General features: G+C 38.4%; 2 protein-coding genes across 4 annotated transcripts in view; one reads left to right on the plus strand and one right to left on the minus strand.

The window, feature by feature from the left end:
- Positions 1-1,739, plus strand: part of FBXL4 (F-box and leucine rich repeat protein 4) — a 75,552-nt gene extending 73,813 nt beyond the window's left edge. For 2 of the 3 annotated variants that reach the window (XM_027551359.1, XM_027551361.1), the window contains exon 9: positions 1,182-1,739. In XM_027551359.1, the coding sequence (XP_027407160.1) occupies positions 1,182-1,345 (164 nt within the window). In that variant the 3' untranslated portion in view covers positions 1,346-1,739. The remainder of the gene's footprint in view (positions 1-1,181) is intronic. The other variant, XM_027551360.1, reaches the window with a different exon arrangement.
- On the minus strand, positions 203-26,750 carry LOC113898717. The gene is made up of 4 exons (XM_027552129.1): positions 26,546-26,750; positions 25,848-25,975; positions 24,161-25,478; positions 203-802 (listed from the first exon to the last, which is right to left on the minus strand). Exons 1-3 carry the CDS (start codon positions 26,748-26,750, stop codon positions 24,837-24,839), a joined length of 975 nt encoding a protein of 324 aa, XP_027407930.1. The 3' UTR covers positions 203-802; positions 24,161-24,836.

Genomic DNA, 26,750 nt, shown 5'->3' on the forward strand with positions numbered 1-26,750 from the left:
CTTTTTCCTTCCTTCTCCTGTCTTGCCTGCTGAGGCCCCCGTCCCCCATGCCCTCCCTCTGCTGCCTTAGGCGCTGTGTCTGCATCTCCCTCTGGTCTTGCTTTGTTCTTCTTTTGTCATGCTGGCCATCTCTACTTCTCTGGGTACACATGGCCAAATATAGCAATCCTGACCCAGTTTTCCATGTCTTTAGTTCAAGAGATTGAGTGGGCACTGGAGACTTTACCGAATCCCAATTCTGAATTCCCAGGAGGATCTGCATTGGTTTGTCACAGGGTTGGTCACAGTCAGGATAGCAGTATAGTCACAGCTTCTAGAGTCTGTGGCAGGGAGGGGAGGAGATAGGATTTCTCAGAGCAAAAGGCATAGACTACTGTTTCAGAAACTTTAATCCACATCCCACGAATGTATACGCAATACCATTGTGGGTTGGTTTTTTTTTTTCCCTCTCTAGAAAATCTGTAGTTACTACACATGACATCTTAGAGCCTAGTCATATTTGGTATATATTGAGTACCTGCCATGTATCGGGTGCTTTACATGATTTATATGATTTATATTCCATCTGAATACCCCATAATCACTTCAAATTTATTATGAGCTAAATAGTACTCATCAGCCATCATTTGTCTTCCAGTCATGCCATTTTATACTTACTGTAAAACTTACCAAGTTGTATTGTACTTATTTGCTTTCAACTCTGGTCAATGAGTTCTTTAAGGCAGGTACGTGTCTTACTCATCTTTGTATCTCCAGTGCCCTGAGACAGAAGCTTCTATAGGGTAGTCGCTCAGTAATTGCACTGCATGGAATTAGAGGTTGAATCATTGTAAGTATTGAGGCCTGATTTGACCCACAGGTTCAGGAAAATGAGATGTGCAAACAGTTTTGAACTGGGGTGAACAGAAATAGGAAAGTCTGGAGGAGCTGATTGGAAAGGGTAGGAGGTAGGAATGAAAATCAAATGGGTAGGTTATTGATGAAATTCAGGTCCTAGATTGACCAGCTTGGCTGGAAAAAATTTTTTTACAGGACAATTTCAATATTAAGTCTTTTAAGAAATGTTTTTAATTTTTAAAAGGCTATTTTAAATGTATTTTAAATAATTAGCAAAAGGAACTCTTCATCAGGATATTATATAAATGTTGTGTAATGTTTTGTTTTGTATTGTTTTTAAACAGGAACAAGAATGGTAAGTCCGGCATCCTTAAGAAAACTCCTGGAATCCTGCAAAGATCTCTCCTTACTTGATGTGTCCTTCTGTTCTCAGATTGATAATAGAGCTGTGCTGGAACTCAGTGCGAGCTTTCCGAAAGTGTTCATAAAAAAGAGCTTTACCCAGTGACTTCATACATGTCCTGTAATAAAATGAATGTGCTTTTGTAGGATTTTGTTTTGGGGTTGGTTTTGTTTAGTTTTTATAATGGTGGGCATGTCTTAATGTCCCATTAAGACATTTGTGGATTTTAAAGAAAAATGTGGAATTGTCCCTTAAATCACTGCATCAATGATTTAAACAAATGTTTTCACAAAATAATGTAAGCACTTTCCTTCAAGAATATTTTAGTGGCTCATATTATTTTTATCTTTGGTTAATCAGTGGTATAATGCTTTAGTCGGTAACTACATGTTTGATAAAAGTAATATGGAAACATTTTAACTTATTTTGAAAGGAGCACTTTGGACAATAAAGTATCATGATATTTATGCAAAAATAAAATTAATTTTTCACACCTCCATGTAAGGATGCCTTATTAATAATGAGTCTTATGACCTGGCCAGTATTCTGTTTGGTATGTACAAAATTGTCAGAGTTGTTTGAAAGAAGAATCTTATTTTTCATCTGTTAAGGTTATTTTTTAAGTTGATGTACTAATTATTCAAGTTGAAAGTTTTTAGTTTCTCCACTTTTCTGATATATTTATCTATTTTACTGTTGGATAGTAAGAGTATAAAAAGATGGGCAAAGATAAGAACAAGAGGTCCTAAATGAAATAATTTTACAACTGCTCAGCAGATGCCTTAAAAATTTGCCAGAGGGAAAGGTTTAAGTCATCTGAATTATATGTGGATTTTATTTATTTGTTTTTTCTGTGCCCCAGCACCTTAAATAATCAGAAACCAGCTATAGTGGAGGAAACAAAGAAAAGAAACATTGTTTTGTTAATTGTAAATTGATTTAGTTCTGCTGCTAAGAAAGTAGACAGAAAATATTTTGTGGAATGAAAAAGCAGGGCTGTTCCAAATACCAAACTAATATTAAACGTTTACTGTAACAAAATTTATTTTCCCACACAGGGCAGAGTGTTAATTTCCAATATCCACACATCCTAGAGTGATCCTATAGAACTCTGCTGTCCAACACAGCAGCCACTAGCCACATGTGGCTGTTTTATTTAACTTGAATTTAATTAAAAATTCCATTCCTAGGTTGTACTAGCCACATTTCAAGTGTTCAGTAGTTCCCTGAGGCTAGTGGTTATCATGTTGGACAGCACTACTCTATAATTTCTTGTTATAAGATGTAGTCATTTAAGAAGAAGCATATTTGGGTTAAAAATTAGCATAGTTAATATATATCTCTAGGAAATTTTTGAAGATAATCTCAATAGTATGTATAGGAAAGCATTTTTACCCCTACCAGAGTTCTTAAGCTAGTGAATTTATACATGTGGGAAATAGTAGGCATTCAGTAAATAGTTGTTGAATGAATAAGAATATATTATTGAATTCAGCCATATGTCAAATTTTAAAATTATAAATTACAAGTAGTACTGTGCCTATTCTTTTATAGAATATAAAGAATGTAGTATGTGACATTTAAAATATTAAAATAGTAATCCAGTCTCCTCCACATAAGAAACCATTGTATGAGAGTTGCTGTCCTTTTGATACGCCCCACATCTTCTGTTTGATGGCAGAAGCAAAGGGCAGTAAGAAAAGGGCTTGCTTATTCTCCATTACTATCTTCAAGCACTTGCTTTTCACTCAGGAATGTATGTAAGCATCTTAAATGTCTTTTCCAGTGGAGGATGGGATTTATAATTTGACTACCAACTGGGTGAAGTAGTGCTTTTCTGTTAAGCTAACAGCTATCATTGAATTAATACTTCGTGTGAGGCACTGTTTCCTGTGGATTGCATTTATAACTCATTTAGTCTTCATAATAACCCTGTATGATAGATATCATTGGTTACTCCCATTTACAGGCGAGGAAACTAAGACAAAGAAAGATCAAAGAACTTATCTCATGACCATAGCTGCTACTGGCAGAGCCAAGCATACACACTCAAGCAATCTGGCCTTAGATACTATATGGTCAGTCTGTGCTTTAAAAGTGTCCAGGTGAGGCATCTGGTTCTAGGGCAGAGGTTGACAAACATTTTCTGTAAAGACCTGGATACTGAATATTTCAGGCAGTATTTCAGGCAGACTTGGAGACTGAATACTGTGGGCTAAGAGGCAAAAACTTGAGATTATTTTGTAAGTACATATGTAACTAAAGAGAAAATGAATTTCCACAAAATTTTTATTGACAGAATTCAAAACATAAAAATAATTGAAGTTTTCTGTATTGTAGTTCTACTAACTGAAAGAAATACTTTGGAGGAGGGTAACGTTTCACTTATTTGGAGTCAGTGTTAATATTTACTGTCATCAAAATAGAAAAAAATTGATTGTACATATTCATCTGTTAATGTTCATCTGCAGTAAGATTTTACATATTTTGTCTTTGAAAATATCTTTTCATATAGATAAGGATTGCCAAATACATTAATCCATGAGAATATGATTTTCATGGAGCAGATTTATCACTTGGAAGGCATTAATAGAATTTCATTAGGTTCTTTCTTCCCTTGATATTTTCCTTTCAGGATATTACATTGCAGATTATTCACTTCCCGACTCACTTCCTGATTGAAGTTTAGGTGGAAGTTCCTCAATTGCACAATTGAATAGATTTTGACAAGTAGGTATTTTCTTTATACTTACATTCAGAGATCCAGAAAACACTGCCAGACCTCCTGTTGGAACTCAGAAAATACATCTGCTGCAAATTCATGTGAGAATGGAGCTCCTGTCATTTGTCTTACCTTTCCATAGCACAGGAAGTAATAAAGCAGCTCTGTGTTAACTTTAGGATTCGGTGTTAGTTGTTATCAGTATTACTTTGTTGTATTAAGTTTCATGTAGAAGCACTCTTTTGGTGGTTTCACCTCCAGAGCTTCTGATTCAGTTGTTGTTTAGTCACTAAGTGGTGTCTGACTCTTTGTGACCCCACGGACTGTAGCCTGCAAGGCTTCTCTGCCCATGGGATTTCTCAGGCAAGAATACTGTAGTGTGTTGCCATTTCCTTCTCCAGGAAATCTTCCTGACCCAGGGATGAAACCCACATCTCCTGCGTTGTCTGGCAGATTCTTTAACACTGAGCCACCTGGGAAGCCTTCTGATACAGTAGAATTTGCGTTTATAATACTAGTTACGCATTGCTGCTCTTGCTGCTCTTGCCTGGAAAATCCCATGGATGGTAGAGCCTGGTAGGCTGCAGTCCATGGGGTCAGTAAGAGTCGGACATGACTGAGAGACTTCACTTTCACGCATTGGAGAAGGAAATGGCAACCCACTCCAGTGTTCTTGCCTGGAGAATCCCAGGGACGGCAGAGCCTGGTGGGCTGCCGTCTATGGAGTCACACAGAGTCGGACATGACTGAAGCGACTTAGCAGCAGCTCCTGCTGCTCTGAGAGCCACGCTTTGAGAAACACTGCTCTACAGTTCTCCTTAAGTCTGAATCTTTCCCTTAATCCCAGTGAATCCAATATAGTGGGAATAACTATTGTCATATTGTTGTGCACTGTTTGAATTTTTGGTTGAATTCTTTACAAAACATTATCAAGCCTGCAACAAAAGCTAAATTCCAAAGCCATTCAGTATTCTGTAATAGTGGTTGAGGGCATTTCTTCTAGTTCAGAAAAATCTCAGTATCAGCTCTGATCTCAAAAACTCACAATAAAACTACCACTGTTTAGCTAACTGTTGTATGAGAGGACAAATAAGGATACTCAGCTTCTTTATCTGATGAAAAATAGCAGAACTAATGATGGTTAGATGAAGTTTTCCACTGACATTGCTATTCCAGTAGCACAATAACACAATATTAAATCATATATATTTCATGAAGTACTTGTTGATGAATAATACAGTAAACAATTATAGGTTTTAAACTGCATTTTCACAAGCTTTGTAAATTTGACCAACTAAACCTTTTGTTTTCTGCTTTAGGTTATTCTGATTCTACTTTAGGTTATACTGAATTCATATTTTCTTAACTTCCTAGAAAATATTCTTGTCTGTAATTGTTCCATGCAGACCACTCATAGAAACCAACTCTTCAGTCACTTCAACCTTGGCATTGACTCATCAAATAAATAATGATAACTTGGCAGTATCAGTAACATCTGTTGACATGTCAAGAGCCAAGGAGAACCACTCAGAATCATTTGCTTTGGTTTTGTATTGACTAATGATGTTGTTCCCAGTGTTCTCAATTCTTTGGTCCAAAAGGCTAATTTATTAGTCTTAAGCAGGTTTACTTTGGACACATTTCTTCAGCTGATGAATCAAAAACAATTTAATTAACTCACCATTGGTAAAAGGCTTTCCTTGCTTGGCTAACAAATGAGCCACTTAGAAACTTACTTTGCAGCTTTATTTTCATTTTTTAATTATTGCAGACATTCTGCTGTGATAAGATACCTTGTTTTAAATTTTCTAATTTTTCTGGCCATTGCATTCCTATGAATTGAGACTATTGTGATGAGTGCGTAGTATGGTAATTCCCATGTATGTAATAGTCTTCCAGAGTGGCTACAGTGTCACTGCATTTTAAACACAATGCTTTGCCCTCTAATTTGGTAACAAAATAATCCATACTCCTCCGTGCCTTAAATACATGACACTTGAATTTACTTTTCTCTTTTGTTGTTCCAACATTATGGGTATGCACTAGTAATAAAACTTTTAAAATATTGTGGAATGACAATATGTGTGGCTTTCAGAATGTTGGTAGTAATAACTGTATCACTACGATTTATAATGTGCCAAGCAGCAGTGCAAAATGATGAGAGCATCAGGTAGGTCTCTGTCGCTGCTACTCAACTCTGCCTTTATAGTCTGGAAGCCACCATTGATAAGTGAATACGTGTAGTAACATTCCAATAAAACTGTATTTCTGGACACTTAAAGTTGAATTTCATGTAATTTTCATGTGTCACAAAATATAATTCTTCTTTTGATATGTTTATTATTAGCTTTTTTCTAATGGAAATGGTAAAAAACATTTTTAAGTTGCAGTCTGAATTTGGCTTGTGGGCCTAATTTTTGACCCCTTTAGGAGGAGATTCTGAAATCAGTTAGTGCAGCTTTGCCCATTCCTAATTTTATAAATCAGAATCAAACCTGTTCTCAGCTTTTATCTTTTTCATTTTACCATTTCTTTTCTTTTTTTTTCTTTTTTTTTTTAATTAAAAAAAAATTATACATGTGTTCCCCATCCTGAACCCTCCTCCCTCCTCCCTCCCCATACATTTTACCATTTAGATTTTAGAATTAAGAACAGTATTTTGCTAACTTAAGCTAAACTAAGCTAAGTGAAATTAGCTCAGTTGTGTCTGATTCTTTGTGACCCCATCGACTATACAGTCCATGGAATTCTCCATGCCAGAATACTGGGGTGGGTAGCCATTCCCTTCTCCAGGGTATCTTCCTGACCCAGGAATCAAACCAGGGTTTCCTTTGTTGCAGGCAGATTCTTTACCAGCTGAGAGACCAGGAAAGCCATTTTGCTGACTTAGAGAAAATAAAACTTCTATCATGACAAGAATTTTGGATCTTTTGATTGAGATATTTTTTGTTGAGGTATATTTGACAATTAAGAATGGTATATATTTTAAGGTATACAATTTGTTAATTTGATATACATTGTGAAAAAAATCACCACATTCAAGCTAATTAATATATTCTCCTATTCAGATAGTTAACACTTTTTTTTTTGGTGGTGACAATAAGATCCACCCTATTAGCGAATTTTAAGTATACAGCGAAGTATTGGTAACTCTAGTCACATTGTTGTACATTACTCCAGAACTTACTATGCTTAACTGAAACTTTGTACTTTTTCACCAACATCTCCCCATTTCTTCCTCCTAAGTCCCTGGTAATCACTATTATATTCTCTGTTTCTATGAATTTGACTATTTTAGATTTCACATAGAAGTGAGATCATGTATTTTTTTCTCTGTCTTGTTTCACTTAGCACAATGTCCTCCAGTTTCATCCTTGTTGTAGATAGCAGGATTTCTTTTTTAAGGCTGAATAATATTCTATTTTACACATAGATGCACCACATTTTTTTATTCATTCATCTCTTAACAGACATTTAGGTTGCTTCCCTATCTTGGCTTCTGTGAATGTGTGAATAATGCTGAAATGAATGTGGAAATGCAGATTCTTAGAAATGGGATTGCTGGATGCTGTGGTATTTCTGTTTTTACTTTTTTGAGAAACCGCCATATTGTTTTCATAAAGGCCATACCAATTTATATTCCTACCAACAGTGTACAAGGGTTCCCTTAATAAAAGTGAATATGTAGATTATCCATTAAAGTTTAAAGCCTGATGACCCATTAGTGCTAGCATTGTCAACTGACTTTTTAAATTTTTTATTATTATTTATCTTAGAATTTTGGTAAGACAAATGACCTTCCTGGTGGCTCTTAATAGACAAAGATATCTCCCTGACTCTGGGAGCATAATTAAAGGATCCTCTCAATTTAAATTGCTTGTATAAAAATATACAATATGCAGCAAAATGTTTAGGCAGTTAAAATTCTTCCTTTCCTTTTGAGTGATTAATTGTGAGCCAATATGTAGCAAAGCAAAACTGATTTCTTGGCAGAATTGTTTTTATTTTTTAGCGTTTCCCTAGGAATTAACTTAGAAACTGAAAACTCATAATTTGCAAGTGTAAAAATACTAACCAAGAAAGTCAGTAAAAATTACGTACCATGTATATTATTGGTGAATTTTCTGGATTTTCATTTTTTACTTTAAGGTATTAAAGGATGCTTTTTTGCTTTAAGGTATTAAAGGATGCCTATTACTGACAGAGTAATTTTCAAAGCCATTTATCAGTGTTGCATCTTAGTTCTTCTCCATTTAGCACATTTAATATTGATACTTCAGAATAACTCTTTTTTTAAGTTACTCCAAAAATTTTGTCAGTGACCCCTAACAGATTGTTATCTATTGCCAAAACACTATTCTAGCAGCTCTGGTTTTATACGTGTAGCCCAGTTCTCTAGCAGTACATTAATGTCAATAAGCAAATGAGGTGATTGGCACCTATAGCTACAAGTCAAAAGGGAAGAGATAAATTAATCAGAGATGATTTATTATGTATATTTTATATATTGCTTTATGAATGTGGATAGAGGCCAAGATTTTTCCTTTGGCAGAGCAGAGTGTCTTTAATATTTTTGTTTATAAGTCTAAATTTTTGGCTTAAATTTTTGTGCATATGAATACAATTAATGGTTGATTTGATTTTGAAAGGAAAAAGGCTATTATGTTAAAATAGACATTTTCAGATGAAGGAAGATTTTTATCAATGTATTTGGTAAAGTAGATTAGTGCAGTCTTAGCTGTAAAATTTTTAAGGAAAAATTTTAAAGCAAAACAGTTATATGATCAGATAAGTTATATAGATTACACCAAAGGAAAAAAAAAAAGCTCTGTTACAAATGAGAAATCTGTACAGACAACTGACTGAGATGTTTAAAATTTTATTTGTATAAAAATTCTGTTCAATGCCTAATGATTTTTATTGTTCATATTATTCTGTACTTTAGAATAATAAGATAAGCTTGAGTATCTCATTAGCTCACTTTCAAAACTGATCATTTCAGGACACTGCTGAATATAATGGAAGGTTTGGGTAAATAGGTTTGTGTCACAGTCTCTATGAAATTAGACGAGAATAAGCCTGGAAGATAAGCTATCATCTATGTGCTGAACGGTAGCAATCCATCCTTATGCTATGAAATGCCATTGGCTCGGGTGCATATTGTAAACTGTAAAATTACATGAGTCTGCAATTAAACTGTAAACTGCAGTCACACTGTTATTTACTTTTCCTTTATACTTTCTCAGTAGTTACCCCAAATAAGAGTTATTCACTTGCAGTTTGTTTAATTTATTAGTTTTGTATTGTTTGGTATTGTTATTAGTTTAATATAGTGTTTTCCTACTTTTAGTTATAAAGTATTGTGTACTGTGGGACATGGTTTTTGTAGAAGCCAAGTACTTCCCTACCAGTTAGCTCCTAAGTTGTTCCACAGTTTTTAGTCACACCCAAACTACTTCTAGTGAGCTAGACTGGAATAAATGTCAAGATAAAACACATTCATCCGTCCACTTAGTCAACGGTATGTATTGACACTGGTAGCTCAGTTGGTAAAGAATTCACCTGCAATGCAGGAGACCCTGGTTCAATTCCTGGCTCGGGAAGATCTGCTAGAGAAGGGATAGGCTACTCACTCCGGTATTCTTGGGCTTCTCTTGTGGCTTAACTGGTAAAGAATTTGCCTGCAATGCAGGAGACCTGGGTTTGATCCCTGGGTTGGGAAGATCCCCTAAAGAAGGGAAAGGCTACCCACTCCAGTATTCTGGCCTAGAGAACTCCATGGATGTATAGTTAGCTCCTAAGCTGTTCCACAGTCTTTAGTCACACCCAAACTACTTCTAGTGAGCTAGACTGGAATAAATGTCATGAGATAAAACACATTCATCCATCCATTTAGTCAACAGTATATATTGACAACAAAACTATTTTGATATGTGTGCTAGGCAAAGATTAGGGGTGGGGCAGGTTTGCAGAATGTGTATAAAAACAAAGTAATTTTCAAAAATGGTTATGTGCCAAGAAGAAATTTTACGGTGAATAAGTATGGGATACAATGAATTCAACAAAGTTAGGTTTCTTTACTGCTGAACTTTAGAACCTCTTCTATATAATGGACATGATAAAGGTGAGATAGAGTGGAGATTTGTAGTGATTGCCAATTTTCCAGGGAATACCTGTAAACATCTCTTGGAAACTTTAATTTCTTAGAGCACAGTTTGGAAAATGCTGCTAAGCAGCATAATATAGTATAGTATCAAAAGTATTCACTACAGTAATTTTTAATTATTTGCTAAAGATTATGCATTATAATTTGTTTCTATGAAAAATATTTTTAATTTTTATTTAAGAAGATTAGGAAGTTGACTAATACTTTGATGATATAAATTAAAAAAAAATTCTGAGCATGATTACTTTATACTTTGGCCCATAATTTCTAACTCAATTTTTATTCATATATTAGATTTTCAGAATATGTGTTTACCATTGGTATCCTAAAATTCTGTGAAATATGAATCATGGTCTACCCATTGGAAATGCATAAAGGAACTGCTGCAGCATCTGATTATTTTTAATATTTATTTCAGTATTAATAACATTGAATCGCAATAGAATTTCACTGTCAAGTTAATTTGTATGTTATACTAGCCCATAAACTATTCTAATAATCAACTGTGTAGTAACAGAAAAAACTAGAAATTTTAGGTTAACTTTATCAGTGACTATTTTTAAAATATTTATATATAATATATTTTTAAAGGTATAGTAAGAGCATTTACTACTGTCATCTGTTTTGCTAAAGTCTTCAAATAAAGGAAGGTAGTAATTTATTATGAGAACCATTTCTTCCCTAATAGATACTTTTACATGAACCCTATTCATGAATTGGAGAAGGAAATGGCAACCCATTCCAGTGTTCTTGCCTGGAGAATCCCAGGGACGGGGGAGCCTGGTAGGCTGCCATCTCTGGGGTCGCCCAGAGTTGGACACAACTGAAGTGACTTAGTAGTAGTAGTATTACATGTTAGTTACCTATATATACATGTATTTATTTCAATCTCACAAATAAATGTGTGTTTAATTTCTCTTATAAACCTTTTTAAAGTGGGAAGTTATATTTCAGCAATGTGTTCTACAGAATATTTATAAATTGATGCTAAGATTACAACAAAAGCTAGAAAACTGTTAATACTAACACACATTCTGGCATACAGTTGTTCTTACTCGAGAGATTTTTTGCTGACACACACCTCAAATAAAGAACTGAGAGTGTTGAAGCCCTGCTAACTTGTTTAAAAGTCTTAAAGATAATCATACCCAATAAAGTCTAAAATAAATAGGTATACATTTTTATAATCAGAAATATTTCTAAAGTTGAAAGACCTTTAACTGTGTTTGCAGCATACGTTACTCTTACTATTTGTCAGCAGTATCTGGCCCTGTGTATCTGCCCAGAAAGTAGAAAAACTTGTAGACTATTGAACGACTGTTCAGCTTCTGTCTTCCAGAGTATCTTCTGACTTCCCATCTGTGGGCACTCCTTGTCAAAATCAAGGGTCCCATGTCTTATGCTGGGCGCACCAGTTTTCTGTCTCGAGTCAGTGGAGCAGCTCTCCTGGTGCTCTCTCCTCACTGCCTTCTGTTCTTCTCAACCTCTGTACCAAGCCACTGGTGGTGGTGCTGTTCAGTCACTAAGTCATGTCTGACTCTCTGTGACCCTGTGGACTGTAGCCATGCTCCTCTGTCTATGAAATTCTCCAGGCAAGAATACTGGAGTGGGTTGCCATTTCCTCCTCCAGGGTGTCTTCCTGACCCTGGGATTGAGCCCACATCTCCTGCAATGGCAGGCAGATTGTTTACCACTGAGGCCGCCAGGGAAGACTGTAAAAAGCCACTAGCTCCCATTGTAATTCTGTAGCTTCAAATCCTTACCCCATAAATCAAATTAGAATGTCTATTTTATTAATGCTTTGAACGTTAAAATATGAAATGTTAAAGAAGTTGAATTTATAACCCTATTGGTACACTGATAAGTGTTTAGACACCAACTTTCTGGTGGAGGGGGGAAAAGCCCTGATTTGTAGTGCTTTCCAATTTTTGTCTTCTAAACTCTCCCACTGTGACTGATTTCAGGCTATCAAGGTGAAGCCCTTCAAGGCTGAGTTGGGATGAGATGCGCACACTGTGAACTGGCTTCAGTTCACACCACCACCGGATGATATTATTAAACACTGATAGGCAAAATACACCTATTGCTAGCTTTTTCCCAGAGGTGATATTAATATTATCTGTAATCAAGTGGTCCTTCAAACTCTATGAAAATTTTCCCTGCCACTGAATACACTGAAAGAATAAAATTCAAAAATATTTTGTCTGAGCTGATATTCAGTAATCGGTAGGAGAATGAAGAATATTAAGAAGAAAAACTTTGAAAAAAACTCATAAGGAGAAGCAAGTTGTTTCTTCTACTGTGAAACCAACACTGGCCATGAGATTATAATTTTAAAAAAATATTTCCTTATATTTCCATGGACTCTGAAAGTTATATCCCCAGATAAATTGTGACATTTCCTCTCTGCATGTTGGTGCAATTTTATATTATGAAATTGTCATGTAGATTCATTACACCTATTTTCTAGACACAAATGACCATAACTGAAATATGTACCTATTCATATACTGACAGCTAAACTATGTAAGATCATTCTATCACTAATATATATGCAGGCACATTGATAAGATATTTACACATTTTTTATAACAAAGATTTGGGGCTTGGGAACCTCAAAACTTTTGATATTTTTCTGCTTCAGTTACCAGATTTTTGCTCTGGATATGGAAGCATTTGTGTGCTAGCTTTATCAGGTTACAATGAATAACAATCTCAAAATGTCAGTGGCTTTCAGTAACATCTATTTCTCACTCGTGGCAAGTGGGCTTCTCTGGATTGGTTGCTGTGGCTGTCCTTCAAGGTGTGGTTCCGGCTCAGGTCTGCCTCACCAGGACCCAGGCTGAAAGAGAAGGGCTCATTTGGGATATACCCTTGCAGTGGCAGGGGCCACTGATGCAGGAGAATTGGCAGCAACAAGAAATGCATCCCAAAGTGTTTAAGTGTGTATGTGTGCGTGTGTGCTAAATAGTTTTGGTCATGTCCGACTCTTTGTGACTCAACGGACTGTAGCCACTAGGCTCCTCTGTCCATGGATTCTCCAGGCAAGAATACTGAAGTGGGTTGCAATGCCCTCCTCCAGGGGATCTTCCAGATCCAGGGATCAGATCCACATTTTTTTATGTCTCCTGCATTGGCAGGTGGGTTCTTTACTACTAGTGCCACCTGGGAAGTCCCTTAAGTGTGTATAGTGCTCATCAAGTCTTCATATTGTGTTGGTCAAAGAAAGTCATGTGACCCAGCTCAGTCATTGGGCAAGAAGGCTACTCATCCTATTGGAACCATGGTGAGTCATCACCAGCAGTGTTGGGAACAGGTAATTCTGAACACTGATACCATGTGCATGCACGTGGGTGCTCAGTAGCTAAGTCATGTTGGACTCTTTGCAACCCCATGGGCCAGACTCCTCTGTCCATGGGATTTTCCAAGCAAGAATACTGGAGTGGGTTGCCATTTCCTCCTCCAAGGGATCTTTACAACCCAGGGATTGAACCCAGGTCTCCTGCGTCTCCTGCATTGGCAGGCAGATTCTTTACCACGGAGCCACCAGGGAAGCCTCAGTCTACCTACCACAAATATTTGTGGTCACTATGAGTAGCCCAAGTATGTCAAAGTAATGTGAAAGAAAATACCATGTTAATGTTTTTAAAGAAGAAATAGATTACTGATTACATTGGTTTGGGTTCAGGATTTTTGGAAGGATTCTCACTCTTTGTATTTTTCTATTTCATTTTTTGGAAAATAAAAAGATTCCCAAATATTACTATCACTTAAGCCTGTATGAAATTAAAAATATGATAAAAAATCACAGGAATATTTATAGACAAGTGATGGTTTGGTGATGGAAACAGCAGAGGCAAAATGGGAGCCATGTATCCAGTCTGGACTGTTTGGCTATTAATTCAGTTTTTCTGAGTCTCAATTTTCTCATCTGTAAGAAAGTTGTTCTACAGGTTTCCTAAGGTCATTCTTACTGTAAATGTCTCATTCTAATGGTTTCTTATTGTCATCTAATCAACAAAGCATATCCTTCTACAATTTTTTATTATAGTTTAACTCATTTTTCTTAGAATTAAGAGAATTCCAGAAACATCTATGTCTGCTTTATTGACTATGCCAAAGCCTTTGACTGTGTGGATCACAATAAACTGTGGAAAATTCTGAAAGAGATGGGAATACCAGACCACCTGACCTGCTTCTTGAGAAACCTATATGCAGGTGAGGAAGCAACAGTTAGAACTGGACATGGAACAACAGACTGGTTCCAAATAGGAAAAGGAGTACGTTAAGGCTGTATACTGTCACCCTGCTTATTTAACTTCTATGCAGAGTACATCATGAGAAACGCTGGGCTGGAGGAAGCACAAGCTGGAATTAAGATTGCTGGGAGAAATATCAATAACCTCAGATATACAGATGACACCACCCTTATGGCAGAAAGTGAAGAGGAACTAAAAAGTCTCTTGATGAAAGTGAAAGTGGAGAGTGAAAAAGTTGGCTTAAAGCTCAACATTCAGAAAACTAGGATCATGGCATCTGGTCCCATCACTTCATGGGAAATAGATGGCGAAACAGTGTCAGACTTTATTTTGGGGGGCTCCAAAATCACTGCAGATGGTGATTGCAGCCATGAAATTAAAAGACACTTACTCCTTGGAAGGAAAGTTATGACCAACCTGCTGCTGCTGCTGCTAAGTCGATTCAGTCGTGTCTGACTCTGTGCGACCCCATAGATGGCAGCCCACTAGGCTCCCTCGTCCCTGGGATTCTCCAGGCAAGAACACTGGAGTGGGCTGCCATTTCCTTCTCCAATGCATGAAAGTGAAAAGTGAAAGTGAAGTCGCTCAGTCATGTCCGACTCCTAGCGATCCCATGGACTGCAGCCTACCAGGCTCCTCCATCCATGGGATTTTCCAGGCAAGAGTACTGGAGTGGGGTGCCATTGCCTTCTCCTAGGTAGCATATTAAAAAGCAGAGACGTTACTTTGCCAACAAAGGTCCATCTAGTCAAGGCTATGGTTTTTCCAGTGGTCATGTATGGATGTGAGAGTTGGAATGAAGAAAGCTGAGTACCGAAGAATTGATGCTTTTGAACTATGGTGTTGGAGAAGACTCTTGAGAGTCTCTTGGACTGCAAGGAGAGCCAACCAGTCCATCCTAAAGGAGGTCAATCCTGGGTGTTCATTGGAAGGACTGATGCTGAAGCTGAAACTCCAATACTTTGGCCACCTGATGCGAAGAGTTGACTCATTGGAAAAGACCCTGATGCTGGGAGGGATTGGGGGCATGAGAAGAAGGGGACGACAGAGGATGAGATGGCTGGATGGCATCACTGACTTGATGGACATGAGTTTGGGTAAACTCCAGGAGTTGGTGATGGACAGGGAGGCCTGGTGTGCTGCGATTCATGGGGTCGCAAAGAGTCAGACACGACTGAGTGACTGAAGTGAACTGAATGGGATTTTAATTTTCTTTTATTCATCTTGTGCCCAATTAAAAAACAGATTTGAAATAAAGTAATAGAATACAGTCCTACTTGCTTTTATCTTAATATTTAAACTACTACTCTTCTGTTACTCTGAGATTTGCTGGTTTAAACATCACTGTATATAAGAATCATCTGGAAACTTGTTTAAAATGTAAATTTCCAGTCCTCAAACCCCTGGAGACTTTGAGACTAGATAGAATCTAGAAAACAATATTTTTAGAAAGCATCCCAGGTGTCCAAACTAGTCTAAGCAGTACAAATCCTATAAATTATTTTGGAAATAATAATTTTTTACAAACCCACATACTGGGATACTATATACTTAGCATAATAATTTAAGATTAGTTAATACCACGCTTCTCAATTATACATTCATTATTTGGTTTTTGTATTTTGTCTTTGGGAATTTAGTTTTTCTGTTATCACATTTAGTGTATGGGACCTCTGTAAGTAGTACAATTATGTTCATATATAAGTTTTAGAGATGTGGAAAACAAAATATCTTAATATTCCTTTGAAGTAAAAGTGCTTTGATTAGTATTAGCCTTGTCTAAATGCATACAGGGCAGATCCATCTCAGGATAAATAGTACCACAAAATGAAATATTGAATACTACAAAATTAGTACTACTGCTGGATTATTACGTCCAGTCCTCTGGTTCTTCCCTTGCTTCCTTTCAGTCTAATCTCGACATCCATATACTTCTTGTAACTTGTACTCGTGTCATTTCTCTGCTTAAAATTCTCCAGAATAACAGCCAAAGCCTGTATTCTATCGGATCTTAGCTCCTCAATGCCCACCACCACCCCCCCCGCCCTCAACATCTTGCTCTTTGATGAAATGCTCTTCCCAATATATCTTCTCTATGCCAGTTCTCACTTTACTTATATCTCTGCTCAAATATTGCCTACAAAAATCAGACCCTTATTGATAATCCAAAATAAAATAATATGGGCTCTTCCATCCATCATGACTATTTGACAAACTGTGGATTGATTTATATTTATCCCCTACAATTTTTAGCTTGATAAGCACAAAGAGTGCTTTGTTCACAGCCCAGTCTTCAGGGTTTAGAATAATACCTGAAACATAGTAGGTACTCAGTAAATATTTGTTGAAAAAAATTTTGGAGATGATCCACAGCTTAGCCTGTCTCTAGTAAAAGGCACAGCTATTAAGATCCAAGTTTTATAAAATAGGCAATGTTTTAAAAGGCAGTTATATTTTCTCTTAATGTCTCATCTATTTTGAGTCATTTTAATTTATTACTTTCAGATTTATCATCTCTTTTGCAAACTCTCTACTTTCCATCTTTTTCTAGTCTATTGTTTAATTATGCGTGATACTTTATTTTGAATGGTGGCAATTTAAAGTTGATTTTTCATTTCAACAAGTTTTAATTACTTAATTGAAATATGAAACTTCAACTATGAATTCAGTGTTGGTGAGAGGCATGAGATTTACATTCCCATAAAACCGCACACTTACCTTCATATGAAACATATATGCGATAGTACATGAATGGGTAATAGCATTCAGGATTTCCTTTGAAAACTAGAAAACATCTTGATTAAAAAACAAGAGGATAATTTATTCCTCAGCATCCTCTGATACATGGCCTCTAAAACCAGCACATATACTGGTAGAGGTTTTTGTACCATAAAAATACGCTGATTGGGAGAGAAATGGGATTATTCAGACAATAGGTCTAAAGCACTTAGAAAACTGAAGGAAAAAAGTAGTTGTTGAAATGTTTACAGCACTTTTAGTAGAATAAGATTAAAACACATTAAAATAGTCTGCTTCTTTGGGCATTTCCCCTGTCCTCACCTGACTTTCCTGCTTGTTGCTTACTGCCTGGTCTGGTGCCTAGATATTCCCTATGTGCTAGTGTACTGTCAGGTATTAAGGTTTGGGTCACCTCACCAGGTAGAGAACCAGAACCAGCAGAGATGCTTGCCAAAAGCAAAGAGAACACGGACTGGGTAGTGGAAGGAAGCAGTCATGAATACCAGCCAGGACCACGTGACCAGTTACAGAAACAAGGACTAAGATTGCCGTATTTCCTCCTTATTTTGCTATGAATATGTCTCTGTGTGTATTTGTATAGCAAATAGCTTGGTTGTTTCTTATTCGATCTCCTTATCAGGCAGTATAAGATATATTATCTTTATATCAGGATATTTAAGTATTGTTAACTTTCCACCATAGTATTTAAGTTACAGGATATCAAGGAGAGTAAACATCTAAGGACCCTGTATCCTCTTCTGGGGAAAGGGCTAGTGCATTTTTGGTTGTACGCAGACAACCTTGTATACAACAAGGTACAGTTGTACCATGTTAGGCAGAATTGTGACCTTCTTATTGTCTTTAATAGGGGCTTCCCAGGTGACTAAGTGATAAAGAATCCACCTGCAATGCAGGAGACCTGGGTTTGATCCCTGGGTCAGGAAGATCCTCTGGAGAAGTAAATGGCAACCCAATCCAGTATTCTTGCCTGGAAAATCCCATGGACAGAGGAGCCTAGTGGGCTACAGTTCATGGGGTCACAAGAGTCGGACACAACTCATGGTTTCAGGAGTTATGTATGGATACCAAGTTGACCAAAAGTGCATTTGTGATGGTTAATTTTACATGTCAACTTGGCACTATGGAATGCCCAGATTTTTGGGTCAAACATTATTCTGGATGTACTCTTCATGTTTGGGTGAGATTAACATTTAAATCAATGTATTTCAAGTAAAGCATAATGCCTTTCTAATGTAGGTGGGCCTTATACAATCAACTAAAGGTCTGAATAGAACAAAAAGCTTAGCCTCTTCCAAGCAAGAGAGAATTTCTCAAGCATACTGCCTCAGACTTCATCAGCAGCACTGGCTCTTCCTCTTTCTCTAGCAGACTGCCTTTGGACTTGAACTAAAACACCGGTTCTCATGAGTATCCAGTCTACCAGTCCACCCTACAGATTCTGGACTCACCAGCATCCATAATCCATGACCCAATTCCTTATAATACTGTGTAAACATATGTACATGCATGAAGTACAAGTGAAAGTGTTAGTTGCTCAGTCGTGTCCGACTGCACCACCCATGAACTGTAGCCTGCAAGGCTCCTCTGTCCATGGGATTCTCTAGGCAAGAATACTGGAATGGGTTGCCATGCCCTTCTCCAGGGGATCTTTCCGACCCAGGGATAGAACCTGAGTCTTCTGCATTGCAGGTGGATTCTTTACCATCTGAGCCATCTGTTAAGCCCATGTACATGCATACGTATCTACCTACACATATATCCTTTCTCCAGAGAACACTGACTAATCCAAAAAAAGGTTATGACCTATATACAAGAAAATAAAGACATTTTAATAACTATATTCAAAACATTGTATAGTATCAATGACATGTCATATGACCACTCAAAGCTAGCAGAAGTTTCCATTACATATAATTTGTATCATCATGCTCTTGCCTACTTTACAACACCTTTACTTCGTTTTTAATGAACATCATATTTGTAGGACATTTGTTCTTTTATAAACTTGAGATCCAGCATATATATTTCTTTATCACTAAAGATATTTGTAAATTCTATAAATTAATAGAACACTGATGCACAATGAAATACATTTGAAACTTTATGTATTACCAATAATGGTAACAATTTATTTCTTATAAAATAGTAGAAAATGTTTTTGTTGTGTATAGTGCCAATATCTATAGGCTGAATACAAGATAGGAAGGGAAATAAAAATTAGATTTAAATATGTTGGTGAGTACAGATGTTAAATCAATTACAGATAAAACTGGGCCACAGAAAAAAATATGAAATTATGAGATATATTTTCAGAATCATTTCAGAAACTTCTATGAGCTATCAGGGCTGTGTAGAACACGTTACAAAACAACATATAAGAAATTAGACTACAGCATTGGTAGGCTTCCTACAAGAAAAAAAGCAATTTTTGAAGTTCCTTCAAGGACAAAAGATAATGGATGTTTTTATAGTTTGCATCTGGGCTAGCTCTATTAGCATCATTAGTGGTAATGTATTCCAGAAGCCATTTAATGTAATTATGCAGATAATATTTTTTCGTTAAGAATGTTGTGGAATTTCAAATAAGTACATTTTTTAGATGAAATCTTCTAATCTTCTAAGAGTAGTTTCCTAGAAAGGTCTATTACCTCTACAGTAAGAAATAGGGAAACTGTAGGTTAAGAGATAAATAACCTTTGTTTTTGCAACTCACTTAAATATCGATACAACCTATTTCAAGTTGTTAAGTCAGGATAGAAGAGAAAGAGTTTTCCAAGTATACTTACTCCAAGTCATAACCAAGAGATGATAAAAATGCAAGTGTTACTGTATTAAAAGTACATTGATTATAGTAGACATTTTTTATTTTATTTATTTTGCCTGTTCAAGCCAAATTTAACCATTCTTGAACCACCACCCTGATTTTCTTTGGGAAAATTTGACTCTCGGACTCTTAGAACATATGATTAGAAAGCAGCTGATTCTTTGGTTTTAGAAGTTAGTGTGTGAACTCAGGACTGACCAGAGCATTGCAACCCTCCTTACACACACCTGTACACACACACACACAGATTGTTTAAAATGATGGGCAATAAAACTAATTCTGGGCCTCAGGTGGAACTCTTCAAGCTGTGGCTCCTTTTTGTACTGAATACAAACTTACACCATCTTCTGACCAGCAGTTCTGGTCACCAGAATGCATTCAGTTGCCAGGAGATGAAATGAGCCAGACTCAGTCCTGCTGATGCCTTTTGTCCTCCAGGACTGAGTCATTGCAGAAGGGTTATGTTGTCTGATTGAATAAATTCCCTATTTTGTTTTCGGGTTTTGTTTTGATTTTGAGGGTTTTAAAAGCCTGTTTGATTGAATTTCGGTTTAGTTGCAAATGGAAGCATCCTAACCATCAGATCCTACTATGCTGAAGAATGTTCTTATAGACAACTCTTCCTCCCACCCATTTCCTACAAAGGGCAAGTTCTCTTTGTCTTTTCCATTTGTTCCCTCTATAGAGTGCCATCCCACTTCCTGCCAGATCCCATTGCCAGGCTCCTCTGTCCATGGAATTTTCCAGGCAAGAATACTGGAGTGGGTTGTCATTTCCTACTCCACAGGATCTTTCCAACCCAGAGATCAAACCTGAGTCTCTTGTGTCTCCTGCATTGCAAGCAGATTCTTTACCACTGTGCCACCTGAGAAGCCTCTCATTTTATTAAAACACTGCTAAATAATTTTCTTACCTTAAACTTCCTAGCTTTGGATTCTCCTCCAACGAAGATTTTTAATTGAGTCAGCTTACACATAATACCTACTGCTTCTATTGTTCTGGAAATTGGTATATATTTGTGTATTTGGATTATAAACTCCTGTATAAGTATAAATAATACTGATAACAGAGGAGTTCAGGGCTCCCACACATACTTAGCAATAAGTACAGTGTCATATGAGTTGGTTGTGTGAAAAATTTCATCTAGTGTAGTTTCAGTTCATAGACATCCCTCAGAGGACTGTGAGTTGGGAAGGAATGATGCCCCAAGAATTTTAAAATATTTAATTGTACTGTGACATTGAACTGGTAAGACTTCCCTTTGTGAACATTTTCTTATGACTTCAGCTTACTGTCAAATGTGCCTGTCCATTTGCCTGACCAGTACAAGCCCATTCTCATATTACTTTCTTTCAGTTGTTTATTGCTGCATTGTAACCATCTGAGAATGTCTGGTTTAAAAGAATAATGATGTATTGTTTCTCCCGATTCTGTGGATTGTTTGGGCAGTTGGTCTGATCTTTCGTGAGCATTCTTACGGCCACCTTCAGCTAGCTGATTGGCTGGGCTTGCATTCAGCCAGGTTGTTGGCTGAGGCACCTCACTTCTGCTCTCTCATCAGAGGTTCCAAGAGTGCAAAAAGAGAAGTTACAAGGTCTTTTAAAGATTAGCCTGTAAGCCATGTAGAGTCAGGTCTATGGCTGCATCTTCTTAATAAAAGTGAGGACTAGCCCAGCTTAGGTAGGAACAGTGGTGGAAGAATAACTCAATATCACTTGATAGGAGGAAGAGTGGCAAAATCTCATTGCAGAAAGGGGTGCTGCATAGGGCCTCTAGTGTGACCATCTTTGGAAACAGTCTACCTCACTCTTGTTTTTATTTATAATGGAGAAAGAAACTAGGATACTTTTTATTTCCTAATACTCTTGACACATACAGCAGAATCCTTCCTGTTGTATTCATAAAAGTACTCCAAATGAAAAGTAGTAATTTTTATTGGAAAGTGTTTCTGAAGGGGCAAGTATTAGAACGTACAGTTATTTAAAATAACACATACCTACTAGTCTATTTTGTGTTTTTTTGGCTTATATACACAACTAAGCAGATAGTTTGTAATATATATAGGTTTTGCTCTTATTGAAAAAGGCAAAACATACTGTAATCACTAATTCTGCCTCTTACTGTTTTGTAGAACTTCAATTTTTGAAAATATAACTGGTTTGGAAGAGCAAACAGGCCTTTGAACCAATATCTTACATTATGTAAGCCTGAAAAGTGTAGCAGCATTTCTAAGATGCCTTTTGCATTTGAGATATTTAATATATTTTTTATAAAGTGTGGTTTATTCAAAAGTTTTATATCAGTTACATAAGGTTTTAAAACATGAAAAATAAACTTATGTGTGTAAAAATATCTAGAAAAATATTTTAAAATTCAAGTGGCAAAACTATATTCAGGATGGCAGTTCCTCTGGTAGGGAAGAGAGGAGAAGGCCATTAAGGAGCTATAACTGAGGGGTGAATAACATATTGTTTTATTTCTTAAATGGGGTAGTAGGTGTGCAGGTATTTGTTATATTTTCCCTAGACCTTTCTATATGAAACACTGCAAAATTATAAAAAGAATGTTATCTTTATAGTCATCATCTGATTAAGACAGCATTCAGATCTATGCTACCTGAAACTCTTTCAGAAGTATTTTTACAATTGGTTTCTAAAATGTTGCCTCCCTATACAGATTATGCTGCTAAGGCAGCCCCCATGCACTATCATTTCATAAAACCCTTTTGTCTTCTTTTCAAATTAATTATGTGATGACAAGCAGACAGACTCCATTGCATATATACATCTTCCAACTCAGAGCCAACAGCCTGGCCAGTTTACTTCGTTGTACCTGAGGTTTATTATGTGGTATATTTTATAAAATATTGCACAGGATGGGCCAGGCTTGTAGTAGTATGTCTACACCTGGAAAAAAGTGCTTTTGAAAGGACTCCAAAAACTTTAATTCTCTTGATATATTGGGACTACATCTTATTCAGACAACTATTGCAGAAAATAGTTTCCCATTTTTCTTCCAATATCCTCCAAATATTAATTTCTAACAAACATTTTCAGGTGAAAAGTTCTTTTCTGAATACCACTTAGGAAGCTCCTAAGGAAAAAAAAATTAAAAAAGGTCCTCTTTTCAGCTTAGTTTTAAACAGGAAATAGAGCCAGGAGGGAATTCCCTGGTGCTGCAGTGGTTTGAATTTGGCACTTTAACTGCTGTGGCCCCGGGGTTCAATGCCTGGTCTAGAAACTAAGACCATCCCAGAAGCCGCGGTGTGGCAAAAAAAACAAACAAAAAACACTGTAGGTTGACTATCTGTGGCATGTAAAAGAGAAAGAGAAATGAATGATGTGGAAGGCAGTTTGTGCTCTGGTGTTTAAGCCAGGCAGTCTCAGTTCCTTTATACTATAATCACGAGAATGTTGACACACTTGTATTCCACTGGCCTCTACTCAAATTGCCTGTGTTTCTCCTAACAAAAAGCCATCCAGTATACCATTCCTATCTTTTGACAGCTAGGAAATCTGAGAAAGGGGTTTCTGTACCTTAATTGGAAAGTAGTATTAAATGTATACAAATATTATGCTCAAATCTAACCCCTCTAGCTATAGATGACTTGACATGTTAAATAAGGAAAGTTTAATGTATGTCCAAGTTTCTTTAAAATAGACTCCTTTCTTTAACTCCCTTGGAAACAAATAAAGATTTGGATGGAAATACATGGTAGAAGATACATGAAAAAAAGAAGTGATATGGCTCACAGAGGCTTCTGGCAAGTTACAGGAAGCCTGGCTGAGGTCCTTTTGTAAAGGTTTCTCAGTTTGTGGATCCCACCTACTACGTATGAAAAACGTGTGGCCTCTGATATATGTTACTTTTCTCTTCCTTCCTATTCTCTTCAGCTCAGTTACAGAAACACCATTTAGGAAAGAGCCTCACATACGGTAGGTGCTTAATGAAAATTTCCTAATTGAAATTAGGTTGATTTTACTAGGGTCTGCCTTAGAGAAAGGTTCAATAAATTAGGAAATGTTGCTGAGAAACCTATCCTGATGGCATGATGTGTGTGTGTATGTGTGTGTGTAAGAGAGAGACAGCGAGAGAAGAAACTAGTGAAATTAGCACATCTGAAACTAAAGTTTTTCTACAACTCCCCTCGCTTCTATTTCTCAATCCTTGTCCATCTAATCCCCCTCACCTGTAATCATGGCCTGGCCATTCTCTCTCTCCTTTCCACCAGCTGCTGTCTCTTGCAGACTTCTTCGACTCCTTGGAGTCAGGACTCCGGCAGGCCCCCCAGCTCACCTCCTTGCTTTCTGTTCTCCCCAACCTACCCAATGCATTGCCCCGCCTCTCTTCCTTCTTGAAGCGTGACTGTCATCCGATCACCCCTCTACAATGGCTCTTAATTGCCTTTCGAATCTAATTAAAACTTCTTCAAGACCCTCTTCTAATTAACTCCATAGGAGGCTCCCTTAGCGGCCATCTCAAGCCGGGTGCCTCCTGTGCTCTGGCCCAGCGACCAAACCAGCTACTTCCTTTTCCTGCTTCCGCTCCTCTCCTTGGGCCAATCTCCTCCTACCTAGAGGGACCATTTTTTTCTTTTTATCTGCCAAAGCACTCTGTTTTTTTTAACAGAAAGAGTGCTAAATTACCTTTCCCTCCCAACTTTGATTACTCCAACTAAGGATCCTAATCGGTGAAACGTGGGTGTGTCCTTTTGGAAATGCGTGTGTTTTCACGTCCAGGCATAAGCAACGCCTTGTTTCAGGGAGCAGCGCCCACACATTGGTTCAGGACTCCATGCGTTTGGTAGAAGGCTTGCGGGCTTGGGGCTAGTGTTTTGGTTTTTCTTGCAAACAGTGACGGCTCATCTAGTGTGCAGTCCTTGGTTCCCGCCCGGAGACTTCCCCGTTCCGCCTTCTCTTCTCTTCCTCGCCCGCAAGGCGCGCTGCCCCTGGGGTTTTCAGCAACTTCCGCAGACCCTCCGCCCGCATCCCGGCGCGGCGGGGCCGGGGAAGCCCCAGGGCTCCCCAAGCGTTCAGAAGGAAACCATCTAGGCTACAGACCTTGGAGCGCGGCTGGGGTCCCCCGGGAGCGGATCGCGGGTCGCGCAGGTCATTTCCCGGCGGGAACACCACCTCGTCTGAGCTGGGCGGCTTCTCCCGGTCCCCGGCTGCAGGATGCTGGGCCCCCCGCTGCTCCCTTCCGCGTGGCGGCTCGGGCCGCCAACCGATCGCCTCTTGCCTCCCCCACTTGAACTCCTGGGGAGACAGTGTTTGTAAAACTTGGCCCTGGCCCAGCCCCGTCCGCCCCACTTTGCCAACAAGAAGAGGGAGGGCAGCTCTGAGCGGCCTCGGGCGAACCTCGCCCCGCCTGCACTTCAGGCGCCGGGCCCAGCCCGCGCCTTCGGGTCTCCAGCCGGGACAGGCGCGCGGACTCCGCTTTGCCAGGGTGCGACCCTCACCTGGGATTCCAGCTCTGGTGAGGCCCGGCGTCACCGGGAACCTCTGTCCCTACCCGGCTGCGCGCCCCACGGGGGCCTTCTGGCGCTGGCACAGGGAGGGACTGGCCGGGCTACTCCCTAAGGTGGTGGAAGGGACCTGAGGGTGGTGGCAGGACTCTCTGAGTCGGATGGGACCCCCCTGAACGGCGGAGTGGGAGATCGGCTTCCGACACAGCCTCTCCGGGCAACTCCGGAATGTCGCAGAGCTCCTGATGGATGCAAACTGTCTTTATTTGCAAGCCTAGTGACTGGATGTGGCCCTCAAGCTTTGGACCTCTCTACAGGTGGGAGGCCTGCATCGATTCAGGATGAGCTGCTGGTGGTTAGTGCTGTTGTTCCTGCTGCTACTTTGTGTGTGTGCCATTGGCTTTAAGTGTACCGTCCCACTATTCCCTTCCTGACTAATGCGGGCTGCTATAAATGACACCCAGAAAAGGACGCAATAAATGTGAAGAGGTTGTAAGATGTTAAAGATATTGAGTAGTTTGCAGGCGTCCTGGGCTAGGCCTGCCATCAGGGTGCGGCTAAAATTATTGTGGTTACTAATATGTGGTGCCAGAGGTCCTCTTGAGGGTTATAGCTACCAGGGACGGTCTGTGGCTTGGTGCTCAAGAATCCGCCTGCCAATGCAGGAGACATGGGTTCCATCCCTTGGTGGGGAAGATCCCCTGGAGTAGGAAGTGGCAATCCACTCCAGTATTCTTGCCTGTAAAATTTCATGGACAGAGGAGCCTGGCAGGCTACAGTCCATGGGACCATGGAGAGTCAGACACGATTGAGTGACTGAACACGAAGAGCCTGAATATCCTAAATACAAAAAATCGAGTGCAGCGGCAGCCCAGTTTTAAAGCTAACCAGAATTGGTGATGCCTTTTCTGGATAATGCAACTGAGATGGCCATGAATTTCTCTTTCCCTACACTGGTAGACATAAGACTGCATCGTTATTTTTAAGTGAAAAACTTTTCTTGTTGGATGGTCACAGCCAGAGGCTCCACTGGAGTTGGCAACAGTAGCCCTTTCCATTAGGGTTGCACTTTTATACGCATTCATGGACATTCTTTCATTTGAGCCTTACTTAAATCCTGTTGGAAAGAAAGAAGTGGTATTAACCACATTCTGCACAGGAAGAAACTGAGATTCAGAAGTGTCCACTGACTCCCCTCAGGCTGCTCATACAGAAGTGCACAGCTGGTGCACAAATGCAGGTGTTCTGACTGCAGGCCCAGTTCCAGCTCCATCAGTGCTGCCAGGCCTTGATTTCCTCTTTTGCCTCTTGTCAT

Source organism: Bos indicus x Bos taurus, chromosome 9 (genome assembly GCF_003369695.1).
Source record: "Bos indicus x Bos taurus breed Angus x Brahman F1 hybrid chromosome 9, Bos_hybrid_MaternalHap_v2.0, whole genome shotgun sequence".
In the NCBI taxonomy this organism is placed as follows: domain Eukaryota; kingdom Metazoa; phylum Chordata; class Mammalia; order Artiodactyla; family Bovidae; genus Bos; species Bos indicus x Bos taurus.

What these genes read in the sequence shown, in the direction of transcription:
- LOC113898717 (XM_027552129.1), bottom strand. Translation starts at nt 26,750, where the DNA reads ATGACAAGAGGCAAAAGAGGAAATCAAGGCCTGGCAGCACTGATGGAG. An exon ending in TTCTTTCCAACAGGATTTAA is followed by an intron (nt 25,976 to 26,545) that starts GTAAGGCTCAAA and finishes CCCTGATGGCAG; the next exon opens with GCCTAGCCCAGGACGCCTGC. An exon ending in AGGAAGGGAATAGTGGGACG is followed by an intron (nt 25,479 to 25,847) that starts GTACACTTAAAG and finishes GCAGCCGGGTAG; the next exon opens with GGACAGAGGTTCCCGGTGAC.